This window comes from Mycteria americana, chromosome Z (assembly GCF_035582795.1).
Source record: "Mycteria americana isolate JAX WOST 10 ecotype Jacksonville Zoo and Gardens chromosome Z, USCA_MyAme_1.0, whole genome shotgun sequence".
In the NCBI taxonomy this organism is placed as follows: domain Eukaryota; kingdom Metazoa; phylum Chordata; class Aves; order Ciconiiformes; family Ciconiidae; genus Mycteria; species Mycteria americana.
In genome coordinates, this window is record NC_134396.1 from 18,904,704 (window position 1) to 18,926,623 (window position 21,920).

Genomic DNA, 21,920 nt, shown 5'->3' on the forward strand with positions numbered 1-21,920 from the left:
AAGAACTTTCTTCACAAAGACTGCAAAATATTTTCTGAAAGCTTTTGTCTTTATGTATGTAGAAAGAGAAGTTGGGTTTGTTGCCACAGGAATTCTGGAAATGGGTCCAAGCTGTAGAACAACAGCATTTTGTCATAGCCTTATGAAGTGCATGTGTTTGATTAATGGTATTTCTCAGGTTTTTGCAGTTTCTGTTGCCTATTTGCAGTCAGATGGCCTGAAATTTGTGGGGTGATAATGTGGAACTCGGACTACAAGTGTTTACTTGTCACTAATCTTTGGATTCCTTAAATTTCAATGCACAGAAGCTGTTCCCTTACATCAACATTAGTTGTCATCTCCTGATAGTTTTAATCTAATGTCAGCAGATCAGTTTGTTGGGAAGGTGATGGTGTTTTCATTAAATTGTGTCTTTACCAGAGTGGGAGAATCTTAGCGACTTTGGGAATTGTAGAACATCAGTGGTTCTCCACCTTTTTTTCTCTTGATGGAAATGTCATGTTACTTCTGGCATTTCTGTGTAGTTAAGGGCTGATAATCCTCACACAAGCCATAATGCATTGTATATAATAACTGGATGTGGGAAAATCCACCATGTGATTTTTTGTTTGTTTTTTTGTTCTTATTCCATTTGTTTTAGGCATGTTTGGAGGGAGAGTGTAATTATTAACATTAACGATGTATATAACAGTTGAATATTGTTCAAGTGATGTTTGGGACCTTGCTTTAATAAAAAGTAAATTTTTACTCATAATTTGTTTATTTTATATAACCATTTGGCCTCAAGCAGGGTTTTTGAAACTTACTGACACAATCTCTACATTAAAGTGAGATAGAATAGCTACCTAGATAACACAGATGCCTCTAAATTTATGTAAACCAGAATTTTTTTTTCCAGAGAGAACACGCTATTGTGGATTATTAAAGTAGTTTATGTTGCATGGAAAAGGCACAATGTATTTAAATTAGTCAGAGTCATTTTATATTTGAAATAGCAAGAAACTGCCTGGATGGGAATTTTACTACAGTAAAATGAAGCCATTTTATCAGACTGTACCAAACGTGTTCATTTTTTAGGTCTCAATCAGTAGGAAATTTTAATATAAGCTGAGGTAAGCAAAACTTAAAATAAGATGAGATCTAACCTTAACCCAGCACTTCATTAAAATTTCTGGTGAGATAAATGAAAGATCACTCTACTCCTTAAGTGACTTAACATGAAGATTCAATTAAAAGCCAAGCTCTCAGTTAATGTAAGATGCAAAATTATCAAGTGCAAACCATCGTTAACATACCCTCAAGGGTAGCTAACTGGGAATTAGAGTATATCAACAAAGCTGTGATTTTGTGCCAGTGTATTTAATTTTTAAACAGATAAATTGTTTACAAGTATTTTTATTATAGAGACTTAAGAAACTCCTAGTTATGTTTTTACCTTTGCTTCACAGAAAAAATTACCTCAGACTTTGATAAGTAGGTACAAGAGCATGAATGCCTGCTCCTTTTATTTTTCTAGTAATTCTAGATAATTGAGCAGCTGACATGATTTTATGTAGAAAGGAAGATAAGAGCATGTGCGTATTTTATGCTAAAATGACTTTCTCAGAAAGTAATATAGCTAGTCACATAGTCACGCATGAAGGTATAATTGGGTATTTTAGAGGAAACTAGTTCCCTTTTTCTTTTTGGTTGATTCTGTATCACTTCACTCTAATTCTATTTTTTCTATTCACTTAACAAGCCTGATGATCTAGCTTTGGGGCATAGGGTTTAAGGCAGGATTTGTTGCTCAAGTTTCTTTTGGCATACTGTGAAGGACTGTAGAACTGCATTGTGTTTGTAGCCTGTGTATTTTACAACTCTGATTGTAAACAATAAAAATCAAGTTCATTAATGATACCTGAGTTACAGCAGTTAAAGAAAAAAAATCCATGTTGATACTGAAAAGGAATCATGTCTGTTGTCCAAACCTGTAAAGCGAAAAGAGCTTGTGACTTGCATTCCTCAGTCGAAACTAAAGTATCCCAAAGTGTATCTAAAGGTGCATCTAAAAAGAAAAGGCAGAATGTAGACGTGTAGCTGGAATGTAGTTGTATGGATGCTGGGCATATTAAAACATCCAAATTTACTGCAGGTTTCCATCTTTAACTTTGATCTGATTTTATTTTGTTTGGGCAGATACCTCTGTTATAAGGAGGGTTTATGATGTTTGTGTGGAAGTATAACTGCATGTGCTGCATGATAAAATGAATTTTTTTCAGCCCCATCCAGAGAACTGGGTTAGTATGTGGCCACGTATATTTTGTGCTATATCATAGCTGTTGCTATTATAGCTCCTGTTCTGGGACCAGGTAGTACACAGAGTGCAGCACTGCTTTTGAACTCTTCTAAGACAGAAGAATGTTAGAGAGAAATTCCAAAACACGTTGGCCAGACTCACAGATGCTCATTGATTCCCAAGTATGTACTCCTAACATTGTGTCCCCAGAAAACTCTGCTGTGAAGTAATACAGGAAGGGATAGAGGCAAGTTTTGAGTGAAGACTGACAGTAAGTTAGCTTATTGCATGGCATCTTTTATTGCTAATTAAGATTTACACTCTTTTCCAAAGGGTAGATTTTCCTTTAGCCTCTGCTTAAATAATGTTTTTTTCCTTTAATGGGAATATTTTAATCATATTAAACTACTTCTAATATTAAATAAATTTATTATTCTGTTCTGATGTGATAATTTACTCCCAAATATAACAGATGCAACTTAGTATGAATTCTGTTTTGGGGGTGAAAAGACTTTATACAAACGTGTGAGTATTGAGATTTCTTTTGCAGCCTGCATGGTTACTAGATGAAGCACAGATTCTTGCGAAATGAGACCCCTTAGATTAAAAAATGATCCTAGGAATTGGTGATGGCTTTGCAATGAAGATCTTGATCTTTTGAACTAAAGCAGTGTATTTTGGGATAATGGGGAAAGAAAGATGGGCACTCTACTTTTTAACAGTAGGCTTCTTTTAAGTTAATGTTTTAGTTTAGAACCCAAATGTGTGGATAAGACAATGTTTTCTTAACTTATTGATTTAATGTTGGTTAAAGCTTCACTTTTGTGGAAAAAAATTACTGAGTTTGTGCAGATGTTTTATTGTGATAGATCTATTATCCAGCTATTAGAAGATAAATGACCGATCTTTTCCAGTTTCCTTGCCTCCAGAAAATTGAAATAAGAAGGGGAATATCATTTGGGCTGTATGATTAGGGCAGGTGGGGTGGCCATTAATTTAAGAGAAAGGAATCTTGGCAGCATAGGCCAACTTGCACTGGATTATCAATCAAACCTCGATGCACTTCTTGTGATGACCCAGCACTCTCAGGTTTTCACAGCATTAATTAGAATTCATGACAAAATAGATGCAAGGAAACGTTTTGTACCCTTCGTAATTTTATAGAAAATTTATTGTTATTAGAGGAACCATTTGCTTAGTGTGATTTTTTTCATTACCAGCTTGTCAACTAGCATAGATAATCTGGAGAAAATATGAACTCCATAGATTGGGTGTCACTTTTGTTGATGGTTCATGTAGTTTACCTTGGAGCACAGCTAATGGCTGAAGTTCATAGCAACAGCACAGAAAAACGTGGCAACCAGTGGAAGACAAATGAACCATGTTTATTGCTTTAATATAAAAAATACATAAATGGAAAGCAGCGTTTGAATTTGATGAGCTCATTGCTAGTTTTGTTGGAGTGATTTATATTTTCTCCTTATACAAAAAGCTACTATTGACACAGTGAGATGGAAATTAACTGACTGTTTTTTGGAAACCGATATTTTTTGGTTTTATATTCTGATTGGATCATTTTGTTTTAATTCTAAATATTTTTATGGAATGTTGAGCATTTAATAAACAAAGATTATTAGCTGTTCCTCTGATGTTTAGATGTATAGTAGGATCATACTATAGGGGAAACTTATTAAGAAAGCATTAGGAAATTTTCTCAGATAAATCCTCTTGTTACCAGTGCATTTTCAATCTGTCTTACATTCTCACTTTTTTTTTCCCCTTTCAAATGAAAAGCCTAATTTTGGAAAATGCAATAATGGGGAGAGGAGCACGTTCTTAACTAGTGTCATCATGTATGGCAATTCCTGTATTAACTTGTAAATCTAGGGCCTCACCACAAGACTAAAATGTGTGTTCAGTGCACCTCTTGCATTTCATAGTGTATGTTCAAATTTTTATGAATATCTTTTAAGTGTTCACAAGTGACAGCATTCTCATTGTAAACTTGAGTAGGTGATTGATGTGAATTGGAATAAGTAACTATTTAGAATTCCTGTATTTCGGTATGACTGTTTCTTTGTATCAAATTGTTGTGTTTTACTCAGCGTAACTGAACTTTTAAAAAGCCAGTGCTGTTTATAGGATATGTGCTCAATTTTAAAAGATCTAAACTAGTGTTACATGTATTATTTTATGTCAGCTTTCAAACTATATCATATCCAAATGAAAGAGAAATACAGCAAAATGTGTGTGCAGTAATAGTAGCAGTACAAGGCAAGGGTATCCACTCTAGAACTACAGTCAGACACCAGCATCTGTGTCATCCTTCACCTATGAACCTAAAAGGGTATTTTTAAATATTAGGCTGAGACTATTCTTGTAGTCATAAATCAATCTGTGTGTCAGTCTCCCTCTCTCCCCTTCCTTCCCTCCCTTCTTTTCTCCCCTTGTATGTCAAACCTGTCAAGAGACCCTATACTGTCTTGTAGTGAGGAGTAGAATACCCATAATGAAGTCCTTGGGACAGCGAGCTTAAAAAAAGTCTCTGTGGTCTAAAAGTGTCATCCTTTTCTTCTAAAATTTCAGGTCCATCACACTGTCCTCTGCGAGTTGGCCTTAACTGTAGTTCAGAGTTTTGCATCCTGATAAAATTGCTTTGCTGCAAGCGAGTTCTAACATATAACTCTTCCCACCCTTCCTCTCTTCCATCCTCAGCTTATCGAGCCTAATTGAATACCTACTCAGGGCTGATAGTGATTTGCCTGGAGTTAACCTCTGTATTCCTCTGAGCTTTGAACCCACACCTAAGCATCAACTTGCAGCAGTTTTTAATTACAGAGTAGCTTACTGCAGCACCTTATTAAGAAGAAAGTTTAGTACAACAACATAAAAAAGAAAGCTATTGTTTTTGTGATACAGCAAAAAATAGCAAATTATTTTAGATGTAAAGTGTGTTTTATTTAGCTCTATCAAATGATCAAATTTTACTCCCTGGAATGAGTTGTATACTTGCTGGGACCAGCAGGTACCAGTATGTGGACGGGGCTGGAGACAATAAATGCAACTTCACGTTTATTCTTATTGGTAATTCATAAAATCCCCACAGAGCCCGAAACTTGTTTAGCATAATAGCAAGACTATATTCTGAGCTGTTTTCTTTCAATTGTAATGTTGGGCACATACTAATAAACCAAATGTCAGCCAAATATAGGGAGAAAAAATGTAACATATGAATATCATTGTATTTAATATTTCTCAAAAAGTACCATTTCAATAAACTGCACTTCTATTTAATTGCTTACTTTAAGTCATTGGGGAAATTTTAGAGGTTGAAATGCAGATCCCAGTGCTCAGATAGAATATGACATTAATTTGCTGCCAGAAGGCTATACTGCATGCATGCTAACTGCATACATATCAGCTGCTTCATATAAAGTCTCATCATTTTAGTTATTTGACTTAACATGTACTCTGACACAAAACAAATCTTAATTAAAGCAATTAGAAGAGAAAGAACAGTAATTCCAGGCACACAATGACATGTCCTTATAATGCATGGTCAGCCTTTGAGGTTTTCCCACAGTTAAAGTAACCTGCTGCCAGAATTTTAACAGGAACCCCAATATAAGTTTCCTTTATTTTTAAAAGAAAATACCCTATCGGAAGGTTTCAATAAGCCTTGAGGTGTTAGAATGTTGAGAATTTTCTCATGAAAAACAAAGATGCTTTCATAATCATAGTCAGTATGAGGATCTTTAGGTATATATAAAGATTTATTTCTTACAGAGGCAAAAAATTGGGTGAGGACATAGCAGGGCATAAATGATCCATTCCTGTAATTTTGGAACTGGTAGGGAAGTGCTGAACAACATGCAGAAATTCTGCTTGTGTTCTTTGAGGAAAAGTATTAATATATCTCTGTATTGTATGGCTGACTTTTATGCCTTTTTTTGCAAAATGTATTGATGAAACTCTAAATATAAAATTTCATATAACAGTTAATTTGGCCATATTGAGAGAAAAGTTTGGATCCCAGTAGCACTGGGAAACTCACCCAGCTCCTCTTTAGTTTGATCGCACCAGTGTTGATAAGAGAATCCCAACAGACCTCGTTGGGCATATCGCTATGTTATACTTCTTGTTGTTTCCTGTTATTTCTGAGTTAATTGCAAGTTCTCTGATAATTTATTTGGAAACGATAACTGTAAGAAAAAAATTTATGCTTACATTGCACTGTGTCTTCAGGGCTGGGAGCTAAGATTTATGTGTGTAATAGAAACGGCAAATGTTTTCTCCGTTCTAATAAACTTACCCCAATTCTATTTTAAACAAGACACCATTTCTGTGGGCTTAGGTTTTGTTGGTGGTGTTTCTTTTCACTGAATAGAAACAATTTGAAATTGCTGAGAATTGCTATTCTGATTCTCACTTGTGGATGAACTGTAGAAGGAACACTGACCTTCTGGTTTATATTTTGTTTTCTAGCTGGTAGCTGGGAGCGTTGTGATGGCATTTGAGGAAGTGTGTCCAGATAGAATAGATCTGATTCACAAGAACTACCGAAAGCTCTGTAACTTGTTGGTTGACGTGGAAGAGTGGGGTCAAGTTGTTATAATCCACATGTTAACTCGATACGCACGTACACAGTTTGTAAGCCCATGGAAGGTAAGTTTGTGACTTTTTAAATTACTATTGTGTGCTTGCATTCTGAATTATTTCCATTGTTGGATATACTTAGTCTTTTAAGATGCATTTTTATGCAGACTTTAATAAAAATAGAAATCACATGCGTAAGTCTTAGCTCTCTAAGGCTTCACTAATACAAGACTTCCACCCTTCTTCAGAGCATGAGAATTCTCCTTCCAGACTATGTATGTTTTGATTTACCCCAGGCACATCCCATGGGCAGCTGAGAGAGTCCTTTTTCTGTGGTTCTTTGAGCAACATGGCTCTTTGCTCTCTCTATAGGAGCTTTTATGTGAGTTAGAGCTAGAAAGGTTTGCCATTCTGTCCTGAAACTGGGTAGAATCTACTTTCTTGGTACATATAAATACCCAGTATCACAGCATGGTGAACATTACATTACTTGTCTAGGCTTTGTTAATGTGCTGAGGGACTGTGTGGAGAATTGAATATATGTTTTTGAAATGTGCAATGTAAAAAATGTTGTGGTATTTTCATTTATGTTACATAAATATGAGTATACTCTTACTTAAAATTTAGAAAAAGGGATGTTCAAGATACAAATCCTATCACTTCTAACAACAAAAAAGTAGACAGTTCAAGAAATTGATGCTAGTAACATGGGTTTCAATAGGGATTTAACTCTGAATAACAATTTAAATTAAAAGACAGAATGCTTCTGGAAAGAATTGTATAAAATTGCTCCACAGCTCCAGTTGTTCACATTTATTACAGGCTTGGGGGTGTTACTACTGTTAAGTTTTACCATTTAATTTGACACTAATTCATGTTTAAAGATGTACATATTCATTGATATATATATACTGTTTTACAGCAGTAGTTGTTGTACAGTTGTGTAAAAGGATATTTGGGGTACCTACTTGTAATGAATATAAGGTGATCCCAGAACCTTAGAGAAAGTTTCATCATGTGATTTTTTTTTTTTTTTTAACATATTTCTCTGTATTTCTTTAGACTGAAGTAGTTCTGGCTATAGCCAGCTATAGCTCAGCTGATGTGTCTTAAGACTTCTGTTCAGGCATTGTTACTTCAGTGCAGATTATTGTGGTTTGTAATTAGCATATTCACAATTTTTTAAAGGTTTCTTTTTTTCAGCACTGGAATACAGAATGACACCAGCTATCACTGAGTTCTTTCAAACTCTGTCTTTTAATACCCTTTACCTGGGAATCAGACTGAAATGCAGTGTCATTCTGTGTTAATATATTTATAATTTATTATGTGAAAATAATTATAAGGAGACGTATTTGAACAAACAGCTAATTTCAGCCTGATTTAGTTTGCAGTTATATTCACTGCTTCTTAAATAAGCAGGCGTTATAATGATTAGAAACCTAGAAACATAGCAAAAATGTCTGAAGTAGAGTCATATTCTTTGCACTACCAGTTGGGTTCTGGAACTCCCTTTTTCATTTCAGATGAAAATTAAATTGTTTGTAAGAACATGTCTTTCCAGAAAATTGCTTAAAATAAGGAAAGTATTTTTAGATAATAAGACACTTACATTTTCCTAGTGTCTTTGAGGCAGACTGTTTATTACATGTTGCTTTTTGAAAGAAAGTAACTTGCATTCTTCTCTCTGACCTTCAGAAAGAATCAAAATTGATAATTTGCTTTGCCTAAAGCTAGTTTCGCAATTGGTTTAAGCCAGTTTTAGTCTGTGATTGGACAAAGGAAGAGTAGAAGAGGAGGATGACCTCCTATCTTGGACTGAGAGGTTGGAGGTCTCGATGGGATTAGGTTCCTTTAAGACTCTAATGTACTTTTTTCACTGAAACTGCATGGATGACAGTTGTTGCTGTGGCTTCTGCTCTAGGAATGTAAAAGGTTTGTGTGACAATACTGCCTGTGTCAACCTAAAATTGGTCATCAGTGATATGGTATTAATAACACTTTGTTTCCACTTTCATGAGCTTCAGTGCAAGATTTAGTTTGTCTACCTACCCAGCAATTAAATTAGCAGAATTTTTTTCTGGAGCTAGTTGAAATGCATGCCTTTGTCAATAGGTTCTTAAATGAACTCATCATACAACAGGGCATCTTGTGCAGTAGAAGAGATTTTTAATTTAGTTTATTTGCATCATTATGGATCAGTATTTAGGCTGTTTATATGTAAATGTATGATTTGAGGAACAATTAAGTGTTGACAAAGTAGATTGCAGTCATATCAATTGCAATGCATTTTCCATAATTTTTCTAACTGACATCTTTGATGATAAATAGTGGATGCCAAGTCAAAGCCGATTATACAGTGCACTAGGAATTCATGGCGCTGTCAGGGAGAAGACCGATTGACTTTAAATTTACATATTAATGAGAAGATTTGTTAAGAGGGTGCTTGACTATAGAAAATAACAGCATATTTATAGGGCACGACACTTTATAAATAAAGCTGATGCAGGAAAATGGAAATTAAACCTATCAGATTAATAAATTCAAGGCTGCTAAAATGCATATTTGCATTTTTACTCACTAAAATTTACCTTACTTTTTGAGAAATGTATGCTGCTTTTGTTCAAGTTGAGCTAATTCCCAACAAGTAATGCTGTAATGGTTTGAACTGATTTCTTGTGCATTGAGCTAATTCCCAACAAGTAATGGTGTAACACTTTGAACTGATTTCTTGTGCATTTAGAAACCTAAAGAAAAATTTGGAATACTTACCAGTTATGGAGAAAAATCCTTTTTTGAGCAATATGCTTAAAAATGTTGCAAAACTTTAATTGAATTACCCATTAACCAAGAATACTTAGTTTTATATTCCTATTTTTAGCTTCTCTGAAGGGTAAAATTTTTAATTCTGATCATGAACGCTGTGAGGATGTCCTTGGTTTATCCTAGTTGTCTTGAAATACTTAGAGGGTGTTTTTGAAGTAGTTGCATATGAATAGCAGTTTCAGAATAACCTTTTTTACATGTGAACTGTATTCAGCTTTAACATGTATTAACTGGAATGAGAGCAAGACACTTATATTCTGGAGGGAAAGTAACCTGCTTAAGACTAACTGCGAAGAACAACTTCAAGTTTTCTGGGAAGTGACATATTTGATGGCAGATAACACTGTAATGCATCCCAGCTTAAATGTTTTGCCCTGCCCTTGTTGCAGGAATTGTTGGGACTGCTGAGTTGTTTGCGAACAGCCTGTAACGTTACAGCTTGCAGCCTAATACATGAAGATGTTTAAAATAAAGTTGCTGTTGGTTTCCATGAATGCATTGAGTTGCAGTCTAGCAGTTCAGGAACTGATTTTCAAGCTATTCAGCCATCCCTGTTTCTGCAAGGAGATGAGGGTCACAGGAGGTAGTGACTGCTTCAGCTGTCCTGGTATATAGATCCACCACCAAATGTGTGTGCTGTCTGGGAGGGTGTCTTCTAAAAACAGCTGACTTGGTCAGAAGTTTCAGCGGTCATTGTAGAGAGCAAAATGGAGCAGGGAGCTGTAGTCTTGAAAAAAAACAGGGAGTCTCCAGGCTGCTCAGCTTCATTTCAGACAATTGCAGGTTACAGAAATAAACTTTTTTGTGTTCAGTTGAGATTGGAAAAAAATGGTGAATTCAGATTGATCATGGGCTTCAGTTATTTATAAAAGTTATTTATAAACAAGTACTCATAAGAGGCATGTCTCAAGCTTATACTTTTAGGATTAATTATTGAAGTATTGCTCAATTTAAAGTGCTCAGAATTTGACATAACTGGGGGGGAGGGGGCAGAAATTAAGCGTGAAGAAAATTATCTAAAAAAATAAGGACTTCTAGGAGAAAAATAGCAAGTCTTTGAATGTATACAGCAAAGACCATGAATCATGGAAAGTAGCCTGGCTCTCGAGGAATTACAGGAAGAAACACATCAAAAATACTTATTTTGATTGCCAGCTCTGAGGTGCCTTGTGATATTGAGGTGCCTTCTGACCTCAGCTATTCTGTGATCTCTAGTCTTCTGTTAAATGCTTTAAAATGTTTCCTGCTCTTGTAGTGTTTTCTTAGTATCTTACAGTTATGAATTCTTAGTGTATTCCATAAAGGTCATGGTTATGTGTGATGGAATCAGGTGTCTAATGGCTACTTAAGACAGCTCAGCAGTGTCTAGTATTGCTCTAAATATTTATTTTTTTGTTCCCTGTGTTGGGGTGCCCATTGAGTGAACTGTTAATTGTAAATGATAAAGCTTCAAGCAAAGCATACAGGGAATTCTGTCTATCCTTAACTTTTGTAGATAGAACTGTAAATCAGTTCTGCTGGTTTATTGCAGGAGAGCAAAATAAAACTTCTAAAGCCTGTACTGACAGAAGAAGGGAAAGGTGTATTCAGGTTGATTCATTATTAAATGATTTACATACAGGATATTTTTAAAGTACTTTAGCTTGTTTCATTTTTATCACTTTATCTAGGTAATTCATCTAGTTAACAGGAGGCTATCAACCTGAATACACCTTTCCCTTCTTCTGTTCTCAGCCTCTCAGTAGAGGATTTAGAAGTTTTATTATGCTGTCCTGCAATAGAAGATGAGTAATGAGGTATAGATAGTCGAACACATTTAAGAAATACTGAGGATAACATTCAATCTTTTAGGATAAAATTAATCAAGTTATCTTATGTATTAGCACATTGTAGACCTTACTGAAGTTTCATTCTAGGTATTTGTGCTGCGTGGTTCTACCAGATGATAGTTTTGCTGATTTTTTTTTTTAATTACATTTTTCCCCTGCCCTAAAAGATTATGAGGCCACAGAATTTTCTTCCCCAGAGAACAAAAGGAGTCATCTCATTTTCAGCTTCCAGTCCTCTTCAGATGCAAGTATGAAACCACATAGATCAGTAGATTTACTTGAGCCTGATTTGGCTGAAAAGATCAAAAGATTAAATCTAGGAAAACTAGTGTAAAGTTATATGTTATACTACTTATTTGTTCCATTCTTAGTATAGCCATCAGACTCCTCAGTCTGAACTGAAGGATTCTGTATTCAGTTACCCTTTTCCCTTTTTGTCAGAGTGCAATACTCTCTGACCAGGTTCTTTTAGATATACATGAGGAGGGGTTACGTTTAATATCAAATTCACTTATTTGAATATATTTGGTGATGCATTTGGGGCATAAAATGGACTGGCTAGCTATTTTACTGTAATACCACTCTTATTTTTCCCTACCAGGTGTACTACTTAATAAGATGAGAATAACTTAGAGCATAGATTTATAAGAAAAAAAAGGCCTCAAGTTGATTGTGGGAAGTTGATTACTTGAAATTCTAAACAAAACTTTCTGGTCATTACAGATCTAATCTGAGACTATTTTCATGATCACTATATAATAGTCTTTTCTGTCACTGAAAGGGGGCATGATTGTCCTTCTACCTTCCCTCCATCTTCCCCCTCCCTTCCCTTGTGTTAGAAATAGTGTTTCTAAGGCAATCTGGATAAAGGAATTGATCCAGAAGAATAATTGAAAGGACAGGGAGGGTTAAATTTCAGCCACATGAATTTCCTGATATGGTTTGCTTTGCGTCTGCCAAGCACTTACTACTGGCAAAAGAGGAGTACAGTCTGTAGATAAAAATGCCATTTATCTTTGCAGCAAAGTGTATTGCTGTGGTTTCCATTAGTCCCATGACAGACTTGCAGTGGAATAGCAACAGTGGGTAGAATCTGTGTAGGCAAGTTCTCTAGGACATCTGTATCAACTCAAATTAAGAAAGCAGCCCCTGCTTTTCCCATAAATTTGATGGGCAAAGTTTCTATGTACTCCATCAAATGCTGTAGTCTTACCTTCTTGTCTCAGGATGAGGGGGGTTTTTTTATTATTTATGTGTAGGATAAGAGGCATTCTACCCACCTGTTGCAAATAAGATGTTAAAATTGTTTTTATCTCTGTCTACATCATTGACTTACAGAGATGAAAATTAATTGAAGGGAAACACTGAAATATTTTTGTAGAAATCTAAATATCAACTGTCTAACTGCTAGTAGTTTTTAGTTTAAATATCACATGTACCAGACCCTCATCAGCCCATGGGCGACCAAAGTTTCTAGCTTTAATTTTGGTCATTTCAATGATACTTAATCATAGAAAATTGTGTGAGCAATATGAAATGAATGCTGTCTTAGAATACTTGGCGGCCTTCCTGGATGCCAAAATATTAATCAGTTCTGTTCTGGGCATCTATCCGTGGGATATTATTTTCTGTCTAGTAACTTGTGTGGCCTTTTCATTGTTATACCAGGATTTTCTCTGGATAATTAGAAGAGTTGCAAAATAAGCTTCCATATCTCCTTCTTTGCAAAAGTAAACCTTTGTTTAATTTTTCCTGTGTTTGAGGAAGACCTATGTGAGGTCAGACCTCTGTCTGAGTAAGCTTTAGACTCCTGAGTCAGAGCGTGTACACTTCTTCTGTTTGTAATATCAGGTGGATATTGGTTGGTTATGGCATATCTCTAAAGGACCATGGGGAAGAGTAAATATAAAAAATTTCAAATTATCTTGGATCATCCATCTCTTTGACAGTGTATCCACAAGTTTATTCCAGTTTATGGTTGGAAAAATGCTGGACAAGAAGACTGGGATAAACTTAGGCATGTAGCAACACGTGCTTTTCCATCATGGCTTTTACCATCAGTATAAATATGCCACCAGTTGTTGGTGTGAGAATATCACTGAAGCGAATCAACAGATGTTTTAAGATGCTTTCAGCTCCTTTGCCTACTTATGCATTAGGATGAAGGAAAAAAATCCTGTAATACAGGATTTAATGTCCATTGATGATATTTAGATTAGTAGGGCAGACTTTCTGGTGAGGATAGCAGACTTTCAGCTTTCAGACTGCCAATCTTAAGTACAGGTACAGTTAGCATTCTTCTAAGATTTCAGGTCATTTTGTGCCTTGAAAATTGGAGGCTCCTAACTGACATCTAGAGCTAGGGCTGTAGTCCAAATACGGTTTAAATGTTGGATAAACATTTCAGTAACTGTAAACAATCCTAATGCTACATAAACAAAAATTAGTAAGTAAAGATATGAGTGTGTTTGCACATGTGGGAAATGAGGAAGATCCCTTTGTTCTCTTTGACTTTACTTTTAAAATCATCTACATTTTTTCCAGAGAGAAAGGAGTTGAGTTGTTTTAAGGAGTAAGTATACATAATTTGGTGTAACAAGGAACGCTTGAAAAGGAGGGGCACTGTGAACCATTACAGTTCTGTACAGGCTGAAGATCTGCAAGATACCTGTTCCTCCACACCTTGTTTATAATTCGTGACAGCTGGTGACTACTACTTCTAGATCATGTCGTACCCTTCTCTTGGTTGCAGGCCCAAAGTAACTAACAATTACCTGTTTATCTTCACGGTTCAGTTATTGTGCAACCCTGTGGAAGAATACTTTTGCTCAGCAGTTGGTTCGTAAGTACTTGCTATCTTGATGAGATAGCTTATACTGCCTCTTCAGATACTTAAACTAAGATTAGATTTAAACTGAGATTAAAACTTAACCATCATAAAAAAACCTAAAAATTGCTCAAGCATTTAACCAAACTTCTGAATACAAGTTCTAAATTCCACTTTAATTTTTGGACTTGAGGGAAAAAAATTGGGGAACTTGTTAGTCAGAAGCAGATGGTGTCTTTTCCCTTTAATTTATCCCTTCAGCTTTTCTCCTCCTCCATTTTATTTTTGCAATGTTTATTTTATCCCTTCTTGTTCTTCCTTGTATTTTCTGTTCTTCCTCTCTTTTTATGCTCTAAACAGTTTTTTTTTTTTCTGTTCTTTGCTGTTGTGGTTTAACCCCAGCCAGCAACTGAGCACCACACAGCCGCTCGTTCACTCCCCCACAGTGGGATGGGGGAGAGAATCAGAAGAGTAAAAGTGAGAAAACTCGTGGGTTAAGATAAAGACAGTTTCATAGGGAAAGCAAAAGCTGCACACACAAGCAAAGCAAACCAAGGAATTCATTCACTCCTTCCCGTGGGCAGGCAGGTGTTCAGCCATCTCCAGGAAAGCAGGGCTCCAGCACGCGTAACGGTTACTTGGGAAGACAAAAGCCATCACTCCAAATGTCCCCCCTTCCTTCTTCTTCCCCAGCTTTATATGCTGAGCATGACGTCATATGGTATGGAATAGCCCTTTGGTCAGTTTGGATCAACTCTCCTGGCTGTGTCCCCTCCCAGCTGCTTCTGCACCTGGCAGAGCATGGTGCAGAAAAGTCTTTGAGCTGAAGTCCTTGACTAGTGCAGCAACAACTAAAACATCAGTGTTATTAACACTGTTTTCAGCACAAATCCAAAACGTAGCCCCATACCACTATAGCCACTATACCACTTTATAGCCACTATAAAGAAAATTAACTCTATCTCAGCTGAAACCAGGACATTTGCTTTGCAAATCTGTCTTTGCACTCTCATTATCATACCTTTTCCACACACTAATGAAATGAGGCTGTTTTTGTGGTAAGAGAATGCTATTTTATGCCTCACTTCCATTTTGAGGAGAATGGAACTGTTTTGAATAAATTAAAGTGATCTAAAAATCATAATTGATTGTTTTAATTCTAGCTGCAAGTATCATGAGACCTTGTTACAACAATAATTGGGAATTTGGGGTTGTTGCAGAAAGATGTTAATTACTGCAGCATATTTAACTCTTAGCCTCTATTTTTAGACAGCAGTCCTAGCCTTAGTTGCTGCTTCTTATAGAAATGAGAATGAGCTTTTGAACACTTCTTGAGTTTTCACATTATTTCGGTATGAAGTTGCTTAGCACAGATGTTCCTGTAATTGTGATATATTGGGAAGAATTTAATGTTCAGTGGTCCTCAAACCTGTACTTCCACCTGTGCAATGCTCTTGTCTCAGAACTGTAGTATAAAACTTTTTATGAGTACAGGCTTTCTGAGGAACACTTTGAGATTTTTTTTTCTTTTAATTTTTCACTATGTCTTTTAATTCATTACATTTTTGAGTGTATTCAAAACAATGTTATTGGTTAAATGAGTTTTTAAAAGCCACTGTAAGGCTGGATTGAAGAGTTTTTTGAAGAGCCTTTCAGGTAACAAATGAGTTTACATATTCATACTATATGGGAATTTTTTTTTTTTTAAGAATGAAATAAACAAGTACATCCACAGTGGGATTTTAGAGGGTATTGCGTAAATAAGAATATGCAGGGATATAGTCTTAGAATAAGTATGTGAGAGGAAAAGGTGTAATAAACTACGAATGAAGCTTGATTTATTTATAATTTATCCTGTAACTTTTATATATGCCAGAATTTAAGCTAAGAACAATATTGTGACTGAAAATGCCTTAGTGTCAAATTTCACTAGCCACAGTCTGATTTTCAAGCTTGAGTAGGTGTCTTAATACCTTTGTGTAGCTTAGGTGTCAAGCTTGCTATATTTACAAATTGGAAGCTTTTTATATAGAAAGCTTCTTTGAATTGCATATAAAATCTCTCCAAAATAGTAGAATTTTAATGTGGGTTCCTTATCCATATGAAAATTTAGCTTTTCTAAAGAAATGTGAAAATGTTTTGGTGAGCATGAAACATCCAATTCCAGAGGCTATTGATACCACAAGGTCAGCTGACTTGGAAGACGAATCCTTATAGAGATGTCTCAAAGTTGCCCTAGGATAGCTGTTTACAGGGATGTTGCAAGATCATAGTCAGTAAACTGCTAAGAGTATCAAGAAGATACTGGAGGATTTTGTGCAATGGCTTTCTTGTTTTGTTGGAACTGAACTGAGACTAAAGCTAATGTTTTAAAGCCAAAGAATAGATACTGTTGATAATATCACCTAATTTGAATCTTATTTCTTGCAGCTTTGAACTGTTGTCATGTGCTGATGCAGTCCTTTCTTAGTGGTAATGCATAATTGTCATGAGGTCACCTGGTTTGGATGATACTAAACTCCAAATGATTTAAGTAATTGTCCTGGTTTCGGCTAGGATAGAGTTAATTTTCTTCCTAGTAGCTGGTATAGTGCTGTGTTTTGGATTTAGTATGAGAATAATGTTGATAACACACTGATGTTTCAGCTGGTGCTAAGTAGTGCTTACACTGGTCAAGGCCTTTTCAGCTTCCCATGCTCTGCCAGGCACACAAGAAGCTGGGAGGGGGCACAGCCAGGACAGCTGACCCAAACTGGCTAAAGGGCTATTCCATACCACAGGACATCAAGCTCAGTATATAAACTGGGGGAGTTGGCCAGGGGACAGCGATCGCTGCTGGAGGACGGCTGGGCATCAGTCAGTGGGTGGTGAGCAGTTATATCACTTGTTGGTTTTTTTTATCCCCCCCCCCCCGGGTTTTGTTCCTCTCTCTCTCTTTTGTTATTTTCCTTTTCATTAAAATTTATTATTTTTTTTCCCAATTATTAAACTCTTCTTATCTCAACCCACGAGTTTTCTTACTTTTGCTCTTCTGATTCTCTCCCCCATCCCACTGCAGGGGGAGTGAGCAAACGGCTGTGTGGTGCTTAGTTGCCAGCTGGGACTAAACCACAACAGTCGTGGAGATGTGCAGCTGATCTTTAGACCATGACACCATTGCCACAGTCTTGAACTCCTATGAATTATAACTCTAGAAGTTGTACTCCTCCCTTCCCTCCACTGTTGAACCTCTTTGAAACAACCTGGTGATAAAAGAAAATTCAAAGACTTTTTAGCGAAAGGATTAATTGAGCTCAAAAACACCTCAGAAATTCTGTGTCCCAGTGAGATGAAATCTGTGGGAAAACAAATATTCATGAATGCGATACCTGTTGTGTGAAAATGGCCTGGTTTTGGTCAATAACCTGAAAACGGGAAAGAGTGTCTACTTGTATGAACACAGTGAAGGCAGAAAAGAAGGGAGGAGTTTTCTTCTTTGAAAACTTCTTATTCCATTCCTTTCCTGCATTTTACGTCATTGATTCTCAACCTGCCTCTTTCTTGCATCTTTTGGCTTTTTGTATTAGTATATGGCTGAGACTGTATTGGCCATTGAATTATAGAAAGTCTGGTAAGAAATTTCAATGGCATTCACACTGTAAACCCTTTTTCAGATTGTATCATTTCCTGGCAGATGTTTGCATTTGAAAAATAGATTGGTTTTCAACATCATGTGACTGTTAGCCCAATATGAAGGTTATAGAGTGAGGGTTAGAATCAGAAGATATAATTCACAGTGTGACCCAAATATTTCTTTAGTTTGTCACAACTACCATTTCTGTTAATACTCACTTCAATTTTTATTAGCTGAAAGCATGTTTATCTCTTTAGATAAATAAACTTTAAAAACCCACGAGTATAATTGTGTGCAAGGAACCGTGAAATATCATTTGACCAGAACATGATAGCTTTTATCTAAAACTTAAAACTGAAGGACCAGTTTCCATTTGTAATTTATTGGAGTTATATAATATATCTTATATAACTGTATTAATATATTACATTTTCAGTATAATTCCAGCAGATTTATTTGAATAGAGTTGTAATCTGAAAAATTATTCTCAGGAGAGGGCACTGTAGGAGTCCCAAGTCTGTTTCAGTGGCTTCAGATCTGCATAGTTCTACAAACCCAAGCAAAACCTCAGGTTTTCTTTCTGACCTCTCTATCCCAATGGTAATTAACAGACTGTGGTTATAATTGAAGTAAAAATTGTAGTATTCAAACATATCAGAGTATTATAATGATGATCTTGCGATCTTTATTGCTTCTTCATTCCATTGTGGTTCACTTAACTGAAAATGTGTATGTGCTTTTTGATTTGTGTAGTTCCAACAGGTCTGGTCCCTGGTGGAGTGATAGAATGCGATGTTTGGTAGTGTGATAATTTTGTATGGGTATTTTATATAAATAATATAGGCAATATATTATTTATGTATCATACTAGCTAATCATTTCATTCTGTATTTGCTGACTTTTGGACTGAAAGTGTTCAGTCTATTTTGACTTAATTTAGAGGGGAGTAGTGGACATATGCCTTCTGGTCCTATCACTGCATGTTTTTTCAGGAAGCCTCCCTACAAATTCTTTCCTGGTAGAATACAGGTCATATCCCAGACCACTACTTCATTACCAGAATCTTTTTATATTCTATGTGTGGTAGAGGGGAGAAACTAAGCTCCTAAAATTCTCATTCATTTTTAAGTACCTTAGTTCCTGAAAGCTGTAAATGCATCATGTCTCAGACCACACAGAACATGCTGTTCTGGTCTGGTGGCAGCAAAGTCACCTCCTGCTTTCTGTCCATTCAGAAATAGCTAGAGTTTGTAACCATTACTGTAATATGCATCCTGGTACTGTGATCCGGGTTGTTTCTCACCTGACTTGTAATCCCCAGCCCATTCCTTTCCAATGCCTGCACACAAGAGCATCAACAAGAGTTTGTTAGGTGCTGGAAACTTGTTTTCCTTCAATGTAACAACAAAAGATTCAATAGCTATTTTTAATGAAGGAAATCATCAAACTCTTTTCCTATTTAATTTTTTCCTGCAGAAGGCGAAGTATCTAAAGCTTTTAACCTTTAGAGAAACTGGGGTATGGTTCATTTATCTGAGGGTCTAGTGTTGTTCTAAATGCAACAAGATGCCCTGCCTAGTCTTCAGTTGCTATGCATCTCCTGTAGGCTCCATACCTTCAGGATCTACCAGACCCATGCAGCTATTTCTTATACTTGAGGGAGTATAAAATGGCACTGAATACTCAGGTACTTGAAATACTCCTGTACTTTCACATGGCCATCAGAGCATCTCATCAGATCATTTAGGTCCCATTAGTCCGTTTACAGTAGCACAAGTCTATCACACAACCGGTTATAATGGCAGCCTACCTAAGAAAGAGTGAGTATACTTTGATGGCTAGCTAGTATTTGAAAGGAAGCCATTATTTATGGAGTGGATGATCTAGTCCCTTTATTCTTTGACTCTTCAACTCCTTTTGGATTAATAAGACAAAAGTTATAACTTGCTTTCATTCAGATAGTACCTAAAGATCTCTGTGGCAAACTTGGCTTTGTGCCTTCTAAGGCACAGGCACGCTGCAGATCATATTGATTAGACTTTCATTTCTCAAGTATTTTTGCCATGTGAGATTGTGCCTTTTTTTAGACCACTAGCAATTCTTCATGTCAAACTGTACCTGTACTGAGATACCTGTATCTTATTCAAGGACTTCCTATTGTGGAGAGGGTGGATACTTCTGCCAGCATGTGGTTATTAACAAGTGTGATTGGTTGAGGTCTGCTCATCTGTCAGAAACTTGTCACAGCTCATCTCCTTGGCTTTTTGAGCAGTCTTGAGGATAATTTTTGGTTTGCTCTGATAGATCAAAGGTAGGTCTATTCTAGTGTTCTGAAACCCATCTGTGAAGCACATGGAAGGATTTAGGTCGTCATCTTCACACACAACATCAAAATTTCAGATCTGTCTTGGATACATCATTAATTCTTTAAGTAGGAATCTGTCCTATACATTTTCTACCATTTTCCTTTTCCAAGGATACTGTTCATGATACAGCAAGTGAACTGCTGATCTTGGTTGGCTAAGGTGGTTTTGGTGTTGCAGTCAGATTCACCGACTAGTGAATAGTCCCAAAACTCTTCTTCCCTTCAAAACTTAGCTTATCCAATACTCTTTTGAGAGCAGTTCTTAGAAATATTAGAAAGGGCTCTGGAAGATAGCTAAAATATTATCTGCCAAAGATTCTGCTGCAGGAATGAAAAAAGCCGTGAGTGTATTTCCTTATGTATCCGAGGAGAGAAACTGAAGTCTATAGCTTTAAAATCAGTTAAACCTAACCTAGGAATACAAATATTTGAATCACTTTTGAATAGCAGATGGAGTTAAGGCTGGTAGAGTGCACAAATAGTAAGTGTTCATGTTTCGCATTTCTAACTCTGAGTTCGTGGATGTGTGAAGCTCTGTTTGGAGGTAATTGTAACATTCACATAATATGCTTTACCCTAAATGGAAGGCACATTCTCAATTTTAATGCCATATTAAACGTAATTTCAAGCAAGATCTCAGTTAAATGTTCGCTCATTTACTTAGTGACTTTAAAAACAGGCTAATGGAACTTGTTATCTGGCAGTTTCTTCATTTAAGCTGTTAATACTTTACGAAGATGTCCCTAAACTGTATGTCTGGAGTAACGTAAAAAAGAATTACGCATGTTCTTTCACACTAAAATACTCGCTTCTCTACTGGATTGAATAAATCGCAGAAGATGGGGAATGCACAGAGTCCATTTGCAATTCCTAGCCTGGAATGCCAGTGGTCTGTCTCAGTTTTAATCACTTCATTCTCCCAGGGTTCTCAAGTTTTTAGTGATTTTGTAATTTAGAAAAGCTATTAACTGCACAATTAAATGATGTGCTACTACAAACAGTTAAGTGTACTTAATGCAGTTTAACTAAAGACTGCCACTGAACGGGAATGCCTCTGTTCTGTCCTTCTCCCTTTACTACCTACTGCTTTTGAAAATTCAGCAGTTCTAGTGATCCTATGACCACAAAGTGAGGCAGATAATTTTACTGATCCTGATGAAAATAAAACATGCTTTTAAAAAACAAACAAACAAAGTAACAACGAACTGTTAATGGTATGGTTAGTCTTAAATCAGCTGTGAAGCTGCATCTAAAGTGATTGAAGGGACAAGATAAAGCATGGGAACATTTGCATCTACGTCCTGAACTCTCACGCTGTGTGTCCCCTGTCAAAAAGGATCAGAGTACTGGGTTTTCTTCTGATAGAGCTGCTAATATATACTAGTTATAATTAATTTGAGCTCTAATTAGAAACCTGGGAAAGTAAAAGTTGAGTGCCACCAATATCTGACATTTCTTCAAGGACATGTGAAGAAGCATCTCCCACAGCTTGGTGTAGGTGCAATATAGATACCAGGGACTGGAGAACCAGTGTGCAGGAAATTATCTGTGGAAGCTGGCAGTTGTTGCTTCAACATTAATAGTTA

The 21,920-nt window shown here is 36.2% G+C and overlaps 1 protein-coding gene across 10 annotated transcripts in view; it reads left to right on the forward strand.

The window, feature by feature from the left end:
• AP3B1 (adaptor related protein complex 3 subunit beta 1) overlaps nucleotides 1-21,920 on the forward strand; it is a 174,699-nt gene that overhangs the window by 44,606 nt on the left and 108,173 nt on the right. For all 10 annotated transcript variants that reach the window (XR_012778927.1, XM_075526422.1, XM_075526419.1 and 7 more), the window contains one exon: nucleotides 6,764-6,943. Coding sequence is in view for 9 of the 10 variants with exons in the window: in XM_075526422.1 (XP_075382537.1) it covers nucleotides 6,764-6,943 (180 nt within the window). In the remaining variant the exon portion in view is untranslated. The remainder of the gene's footprint in view (nucleotides 1-6,763; nucleotides 6,944-21,920) is intronic.